The sequence below is a fragment of the Panthera leo genome, chromosome F2 (genome assembly GCF_018350215.1).
Source record: "Panthera leo isolate Ple1 chromosome F2, P.leo_Ple1_pat1.1, whole genome shotgun sequence".
NCBI lineage: Eukaryota > Metazoa > Chordata > Mammalia > Carnivora > Felidae > Panthera > Panthera leo.
In genome coordinates, this window is record NC_056695.1 from 33,479,691 (window position 1) to 33,488,944 (window position 9,254).

The 9,254-nt window shown below is 38.4% G+C and overlaps 1 protein-coding gene across 1 annotated transcript in view; it reads left to right on the forward strand.

The window, feature by feature from the left end:
• Positions 1–8,858, forward strand: part of CA3 (carbonic anhydrase 3) — an 11,095-nt gene extending 2,237 nt beyond the window's left edge. Inside the window, exons 3-7 of the mRNA XM_042923846.1 lie at positions 1,976–2,094; positions 3,838–3,930; positions 4,957–5,019; positions 6,349–6,504; positions 7,888–8,858. Of these exons, the coding sequence (XP_042779780.1) occupies positions 1,976–2,094; positions 3,838–3,930; positions 4,957–5,019; positions 6,349–6,504; positions 7,888–8,007 (551 nt within the window). The 3' untranslated portion in view covers positions 8,008–8,858. The remainder of the gene's footprint in view (positions 1–1,975; positions 2,095–3,837; positions 3,931–4,956; positions 5,020–6,348; positions 6,505–7,887) is intronic.
• The last annotated feature ends 396 nt before the right edge of the window (positions 8,859–9,254 follow it).

The window sequence follows — 9,254 nt, forward strand, 5'->3', positions numbered from 1 at the left end:
AGGAACATAGCACTTTCTTCCTCTGGGGTGTGTGTGTGTAGGGGGGGCAATCCAGGGGAGAGAATAAGGTCATTAGATGAGTCTGGAACATTGCCTTCAATGCTTCAGTGGGGTTCGTATAATTAATCCTTTTGGTGAGTGTTTTTGAAGTATCTGACAATTTCGTGAGTAGTGATTTGTGCTGTGTGAAAATGAAAAATCACATGTTTAAAAAACTCTTTATTTCACTACACTATTAAGCAAGTTGGAGAAATAAAAGAAGGCTAATTAGAAATGCTTTATTTCACTGTAAATGAGGTAAGAAGGAATCTAATATTTTGATGATTGATGCACAAAATACATTTTCCTACAACCACATTTGTAAAAAAAGTTAAAATTATCCTCACTGATTTACATAAATGAGTATTCTCAAAGATGTTATAAAAAGAGCATAGTGTCATAATTCCTACCTACCAGAAGGCTCCAAATAAGAAATATCATGGAAATTTGTATTTTCTTAAACAATAATTTCATGTTGCTGTTATTTCTTTCTCCCTTCTCCATTTAAATCAAGTTCCATTCTGAAGGAGAAACGACAAAATTAAACAGTATCCATTATGTTGAACCACATGAAAATACCGGTTTTGTAAGCAAAAATGGTGAAATACAGTTCCATATGAGTTATCCTAATAATTGGATTCATGTGCCCAAAAAATAACTGTTGTAGTGCTTGGACAGGAAAAATGCTATGAATCAAACCACTTATTTCTACATGACCAAGCTCACACAAGTCTAGCTCTATTGTTTCAGACTTATATTATGTGGCTTTCAGTGTGCCATTTCAGCACCAATAGTTGGTCAATCCTTTCTAGAATAGCTACTCTCTGAATTCTATTTTGACGTAGCTTATGTTGCTAAATATTGATTTTAGGATTTTTGCATAGTTTCCAATGACCTGCAGAAAATATTTGAACCTGTAAATCACCCCCCAGGTGAATGAAGTGAGATCAAAGTTAAGTGAAGGGTTGAGGTATTTGGACAACAAACTCAAAAACTAATGTTACCCAGAACTGTCTAGTTTAGCCGTCCACCATTGACTAATTCCCAAGAAATTTCTGAATTTTCCATTTTACCTCATTTGAGTAGACACAGTGTAAGTATGGATGAAAGCTCTTGCTTGTAGTCTTAAAGAAGAGTGGAGTTGGAGGCAAGACATGGAGAAGGAATTCACATTTGCTCAGTTATTGGTATACTTATGGGCACTGTGATGAGCACTTTAAAGTCCTTAATCTCGTTTAATCCTCACGGCAGCTCTGAAAGGTTGATATTATTATCACCTTCATAGAGATGCGAAAACAGGTTCAGAGAAGTTTAGCCACTTGCCTGACATCACACAATTAGCTAGGATTTGAACCTACATCTGCCTGCCTCTCAACTGTCATGTTCTTCCCACTGCAGTGCAGGACCAACTCATTTGTCGATAGTCTGCATCCTTATCGCCCATTGTTTATTTTAATTTTACTGTCATAAATGTTAAATTGATGTTTTAAACATAATAAAACAAGCAAAAAAAATAAGACAGAAAAGAGAAATCATTTATTTTGATATATCCCAAGACTTTATTTTGCGAGAACAGACCAGGGTGCTTGAGAACAATAGCAGACTGACTTTTGCCCAGCAAACTTTGTCTATAAGAACACTTGTTTAAAGTAAAACTCTGTAGGGGCGCCTGGGTGGCTCAGTCGGTTGGGCGTCTTACTTCGGCTCAGGTCATGATCTCACGGTTTGTGAGTTCAAGCCCCGCGTCAGGATCTGTGCTGACAGCTCAGAGCCTGGAGCCTGTTTCGGATTCTGTCTCCCCCTCTCTGTGCCCCTCCCCTGCTCCTGCTCTGTCTCTGTCTCTCTCAAAAAATAAATAAACATTAAAAAAAATTTAAAGTACAACTCTGTAAAAGAAGCATGAGTTCGCTGTTGACATAGCTTCTCTGAATCACAGTGCTGAGGGGTGGTCCTCTCACTGGACCCTACCGGCTTCGTCAATTTCATCTTCACTGGGGCGCCTCGGATGACCACGGCTCCGAGCACTCTGTGGATGGAGTCAAGTATGCTGCGGAGGTAGGAGGAACTGCTATGGTCCACTCTGGTCACAAAGTGAAACCTGCCAAGTGAAAATTACCAACAAAATAGTATCCGCTACTCTTCCTTCAAGCCCGTAGTTGTGAAAAAGAGCTGTAGTAGTTTTAGCATAAGCTGAAGTTGCTACATATTCTAGGCTAGATGGTTAAGAGAAGATGGGTTATGTCATGCATGAAAATTTTCAAGGTTATATTAAGAAATTGGATACCAGTTTAACAAAAAAAAGCCAAGGTACTGAATGGAACAGAAAAGATAAGGATAGCTAGCATTTATTAAGTGCTTACAAGTATTTACTTATATGATCCCCTCAGCAACTCTATGGGATAGGTTACAGATGAGGAAACTGAGGCACAGAAAAGCTACATAACAAAGTTACATGGCTGGTGAGTGTTAAACCTGGCACTCTACTTTATGTAGATTGGCAACAGAGTTTATCATCTTGTCCAGGGCCCTAAGCTGCCTCTTCTGTAAGAATGTAGTGCTCTAAAAATAGCATTTAGTAATTCTGGCTAATGCTAATGTTCTAGTCTCTTAATGAAGGGTGTGCATATATGTGTGTACATATATATATACATATATATGTATATATTTATATGTACACACATAGATGAATAGATACAAACACATACACATACAATTTAATATGAGCAAATACTACCTCTTGGTTAATCCATTAAGGAAAAGCCTGATTTGTAGTTCAGATCAAGGCATCAAATTACAAGGAATAAGACAAACCTCCTGCATTTTGTTTTTATAAAGCTAAGCCTGGAAGGGGTAGTGACACATGCACTGGAGGTGAGGAGCATTCGGTTTTTACTGCCGCACTCTTTTTTAGTGGTAGGTTCTGGTCAACACAGGAGCTGGGGCAGGAACCTTGGAGGCACTTGTGGACACGGTCTTAGGCGGCATCATTAGTGCTTAATTGCTGGCTAAACTAAACTCTAGGAGACCCAAAGTACACTTCACTATGATCGTTACACTGCTCTACAGTCCTTCCAGAAAGCCATGACAAGATAAATAATTAAGGCTGCCTTCTAGACACCTTCCCCCTGAAAATGGGAAAGTTTAGTAAATTTCTTACAACCTTGGGCAAGGCTTGCAGTTTGGCCTTTATACATGGGTTTATCTCAACGCTTTTGATCTTGAATATAGTATCTTTAACTGCTGTGAACTGCTGTATTCTCTTTCCATTCTGTGTAACTCAATATGGGAAATTTGACTAATTTAATTGGTGCCTATGTTCTAAATTAAGATAAGGTTACCACCAGGTTGTTGAGCACTGGATGCTAAAAGGAGGTAGATATAAAAATGCCCAAGAATTTTCCTACTGTTTGTCCCCTGCTACTTCCCTATTAATTCTAACTCTAGAATGTTAGCAGCTTCTTGCTTATAGTTGTACATTTCGCTGTTTCATTTGGTTAGAAAAAGGAGCAATTTAATGTTGTACAAAACTAAAATAAATATTTTGAATTAGTTTAACAAAAGTTCAACTTTCACTGATAGCTTATTACAAAGTTCTCGATCTACTTATAATAATTTTATACAGTTCTTCTTTGAACCATTAAAAATTTCACCAAAATGTTGCATATCAATATTTAGAATTCTATCAACTTCTATAAGAGTGTTCAACAACGTTAGACTACAATTGGGTTTATTGTGAATAATTTTACGTATTTCTTTCCTCTAGAAAATTTCCTCCTAACCTATATTGTATCATTGCAGCTTCATTTGGTTCACTGGAATCCAAAGTATAACACTTTTGGAGAAGCTCTCAAGCAGCCTGATGGGATAGCTGTGGTTGGCATTTTTCTGAAGGTAAGGTAAAAATTGGCCACCTTTTTCTTCCAAAATTTAGTTCCTTACCAGTGGTTAAGGTAGCATGAGATCCACGCCTTCCTTTTATTTAGAGAGAGAGGAATGAATGTCATTATTCATTCAACTAATCAAGATATTTTGCTAAGATCAGCTCAAATTATTTAGCTCTCCTTTAAACATGTTTCTTTTGCCATTCTTTAGTAACCCTAACACTTCTAAATTCTTTCAAGAATGAATGTGTGTGTGTGTGTGTGTGTGTGTGTAAGGGTAATGGAGACAGAGCCTTGGAAGGAGCTTATTATGGTGATGGGGAGAGAAAAACAGTATTGTTCATTATCCTTTCCCGTTACTCTATTTCAATCACACTGGAAACCAGAAAAGCCAATGTTGGGAACCACTGTGATGCCAAGTCCCTGGCTGGACATCCCCTCGGCCTAGGGAAGCCACCACTCACATGATCCCAGGCTAAGATAGCACACGGAATGTGTGTGTTGTTGGGCCAACTTTGGTTTAAAGTGGACTTAGTGTCATTAACACTATGAATTTAGTAGTAACATAATCTAGATTTTAAGCCAGAGGTGAAAATCTAGCTTCTTTCTTTTTGAATGACCTAATTTGTTTTATGTCCTGAACTCATTGGGTCATTTTCAGTGATTGAATGCAACACAACAGGAAGTGGAGTAGGTCTGAATCGAAAGACAATAAGTTTAGTTTTACATAGGTCAAGTCCATTCCAGCTCTAATTCTATATATAAAAAAAAGAGAAGAATGACTTCAGAGAAGGTCAAGGACATCATGTGATTTTGTGGTTTTGTACTTCAGAGGCCTGGTGTCTAAGTTTAGTTCAAAAAATATATACCCTAACATCTTGGGGGAGAAATAAACTTATGTTTTTGCTTAGTACAAGATATTCTGGCAGATTTATAAACACTAGTTGCAGATGGATGGATCACAGTCAGTGTTCAAGACAATCATAGATTATGGAGAAGGGAAAAATATAATTATTGGTTTCCTATTTTCTTACAGATAGGACGTGAGAAAGGCGAATTCCAGCTGTTCCTTGACGCACTGGACAAAGTTAAGACAAAGGTGAAAATAAATCATATTCCCTCCTAGAACATAAAGCAAGGAATGTCAATTTTTATTTTTACATTTTCTTTATTTTTAAAAAAATTAAAAAAAAAATTTTTAACATTTATTTATTTTTGAGACAGAGAGAGACAGAGCATGAATGGGGGTGGGTCAGAGAGAGGGAGACACAGAATCTGAAACAGGCTCCAGGCTCTGAGCTGTCAGCACAGACCCCGATGTGGGGCTCGAACTCACGGACCGCGAGATCATGACCTGAGCCGAAGTCGGCCGCTTAACCGACTGAGCCACCCAGGCGCCCCTAAAAAATTTTTTTAATGTTTATTTATTTTTGAGAGAGAGATACACAGAGTGTGAGCAGGGGAGGGTCAGAGAGAGAGGGAGACACAGAATCTAAAGCAAGCTCCAGGCTCTGAGTTGTCAGCACAGAGCCCGATGTAGGGCTCGAACTCACAAACAGTGAGATCAGACCTGAGCTGAAGTCAGACGCTTAACTGCTTAACTGACTGAGCCACCCAGGCGCCCCTATTTTTACATTTTCAAGTGTATTTGTTTCACTTAAAATCTGTTACTAAGTTTGATGAGTATGCTAAGTATATGTATACAAACAAATGCTATTGTATTCGTATGGCTTATAATTTTTAGAGCAATTTCACATATATCAGACTATTTAATTTTCATAGTCTGTCAGATGACATTTTTTAATGAAGTAAATGTAAGAAAAGTTGAATGGTCAACCCCTGCCCTCAACACACACACACACACACACACACACACACACACACGCATGCATAAATGCACACACTTAGAGAAGTACTAAATATTTGGGTTTTGGTTTTGCCCTTTCTCTCTTGGGCGACACCTATACATTTTAAATCTTAACAGTGGACTCTTCTGATTAACAGATTCATTTTAATTGCCTTTGGAATTGTTCTAATCAGATGCTTTTAAGTTTTATCACCACAGAAAGTATTCTGAGTATAATATTCAAAGGAGCCTGGTTTTTATTTAGCATTGTGAACCTAAACATTAACTTATATGAAATTTTTTACTGCGGTTACATGTGAGTTTTCTTCCTTTTCTTGAGAAATGATAGAATTATAGTTCTACTGACAGTTAATAGGGAATAAAGTGTTACAATGACTATGTCAAAGTCATAACATAAACCAGCTTCCCCCTCTGACCTTTATTTCTAAAAGTCATGAACTTTGCTTAACAGCACCATTTTTCCCATTGCATTTGAAATCCATTCTCACAAAATGGTTAAACCCTTGGGGTGGGCGGTGTGGGTGCACCTGCTCACTGAGCCTGCGCCCTCCTCTCTCCCAGGGCAAGGAGGCTCCCTTCACAAATTTCGACCCGTCCTGCCTGTTCCCTGCCTGCCGGGACTACTGGACCTACCACGGCTCCTTCACCACGCCGCCCTGTGAGGAGTGCATTGTGTGGCTCCTGCTGAAGGAGCCTATGACCGTGAGCTCTGACCAGGTAAGCTGCCGCCACGAGTGGAGCCTTGAGGACACACGGACTTACAGAGCCACTTACGTTGGCTGTATAAGATATAGATACTAAATGGAAAATGTACAGCTGCTAAATGGATGCTTACAAAACAGCTATACGACTAGAGACTTCATAGTTTGCCCTGGTTAATTACAGTCAGCTTCTTCAGCTTTCTAAAACTTGGCTTCCAAAAGTACCAGGATAAATGCCGATGATGTAAAGGTGGCTGTGACAATGAACGATGACTGGATTCATGCTCTAGAAACTCCTTAGGGTTTAGATTATCAATATGAGTTAGCCTTTGTTAATTTGGAGGCCCCTCAAATACTAAGCACTGGTTAGGAGATTGTAAATACAGGCTTGGGGAAAAGGATGCTAATGGAAGGGATTTAACATCTGTGTGACGTGTATATGGTTTTTCCAGTTCTACAGACAAGTAAGTTGTGGCTCAGAAAGGTTAAATTGTTAGCCCAGGATCACACAGCCAAGTGCAAGAGCTGAGAGTCAGCTCTGGTCTGTCTGCTTCCAATACCCCTTGACCCCTTTCCACGGCCTTTCTTCTTAGTGTCCATCTAATCAATGTCCTTGCCACATTTATCAGAGAGACTTTCAAGGAAAGATTGTTTAGGGAGAAATATGTAACCAGGGTTATGCAGAACAGATTAAAGCAAATGGGCAACACAGAAACTCACACCCTAGATCATGAATGTCTAATAGTGAAGTATTTACCAGTATGTCTCCCTTACTTAAGACAGTTTTCATAATTCTGCCAGTTACAGACTCAAGTATATATGATAATTTTTTAATGAAAAGATTAGATTTAATGGTCAGGTTCACTCATGTACATATTTTGAAAGAGGAATGCAATTTTCTTAAGGAGAAAGCTAAAAACATTTTTGGGTAGAAATGTAGCATACAGAAGATAATTTCCTAATTTTTTCTTCCTCTTATAAGAAAAAAATTAGTTTTAATTATAGTGTGACTAATTTTTTTTCTGTTTTTAAAAAATGTACTCCATAAACTTCTACAATGAAGGCCCATTAACTTCTTATTTGCACTGATATTGTCATCCCCTCCTACATAAAGCATATGCTTCATACTGACCCCTTATATTTAAATAATTGTTTCTGAATTCGAAGGAAAACACTTTGACCAGAGGGCATGGTGATCTATACAAAATGAAGAAAAGTATTATTACAAATAGAGAAAGACCTTATATTACTCGGGAACTGGTAACCAAATAACTCTGGACCAACAGGTTTCGTGGTTTCCTTGTCTTGTTTGAAAAGCCAGACTTTGCCGACTGTCACATGTGGAATGTGTGCACTTGGCCAGAATGTCGTGCTGACAGTCTCCCCTTGCCCCTTGCAGATGGCAAAGCTGAGGAGCCTCTTCTCCAGCGCTGAGAATGAGCCCCCAGTGCCCCTGGTGGGGAATTGGCGCCCTCCACAGCCTATCAAGGGCAGGGTGGTGAGAGCCTCCTTCAAATGAGGCTGCTGGAGCTTGCCCTCTTCAGGAAAGGAAACCTGCCATTGGAGAGCTTGGTTCCTTGTCTCCTTTTGGTGCTCCTTACTCCAAGTATATTTCAGTTTTCCACACTCATAGAGCAATGAATACAAGAGTGTAATACCAAGAAACCAGCTCCTTTGACAAGATGTAACATGAACGCGTTTGGCCTTTGTAATAGTCATCTTTCCTATGAAAGTAGCATTTCTAGTAAGGTTTCAAAGAAGAAACAGGTGGAGGAGTAAAGATCTGGAAAAATGGGTATTTGACACTATTTTTCTGTCATCTTCAATTTCACAGAACTTCAGTTTTACTATTGTCATATTGTGAGTTGTCCATCTTAAAGAAGTAAGGAGTAATTCTATATGTAGGAGTAGATGTGTATGAGGATCATATAGCAATTAAACATAAGCCAGAAATTAAAACTACTATGGACGCAAACAATTGAAATGATGCCTTTTAAACCTTAAATAAAACCAACAAGAGGTCCATCATTTATTACAGTTTTAGCTGCTGTAAAGATTATCTGGTTTTGAATATCAATGAAAGGAAAACACATTCAACTGGGCGTTTTAAAAAGTTTGATCTAGTATTTGAATTTCTTCTTCACAAAGGTGGCTGACTTTATCCTAATATTTTTCTTTACCTGAAGGAGGGCCATTTATTTTTAATTTTACTACTTTCTCTTTGCATGCTTATTAAAATAAAAATTGCCTCTGGTATCTTTCTAATTTGAGGGTGGAACAAGAATTCCTAGAACACAAAGGAGTGAATGACTGCACTTGAGGTAAAAGCAGTTGTACTGATCATCAAAACTAATAAAGATGTGAATGAAAAAAATTGTGCTGTGTTTTTTAATGAAGAAAGGGGTCATAAATGACAGAAATGGACTAAAACTAAGAATGGCAAACTTTGTAATTCTGTTTTTTATAATGGAAGGGTGATGACAGCAGAGTTAGGTTCTGATTTGAGTTGGATGTTACATCCCTCACAGAGTGGCTAAGAATCAGTGAGGGCCTTTGGAGAAAACTGCAGACCAGAAGAGGAATGTGTGACCATATATTTGAGAATGTGGAATAGTTTCCAGAAGCCTCAAAGTTGGTTTAGGATTCTGGGGTCCAGGCCAGTACCATGGTTGCTGCTAAGAGGAATGGAATCAAATCAGACAGTAGCTTTTATGTCCTTTTTTTTTTTTTAATGCTTATTTATTTTTGAGAGAGAGTGAGATAGAG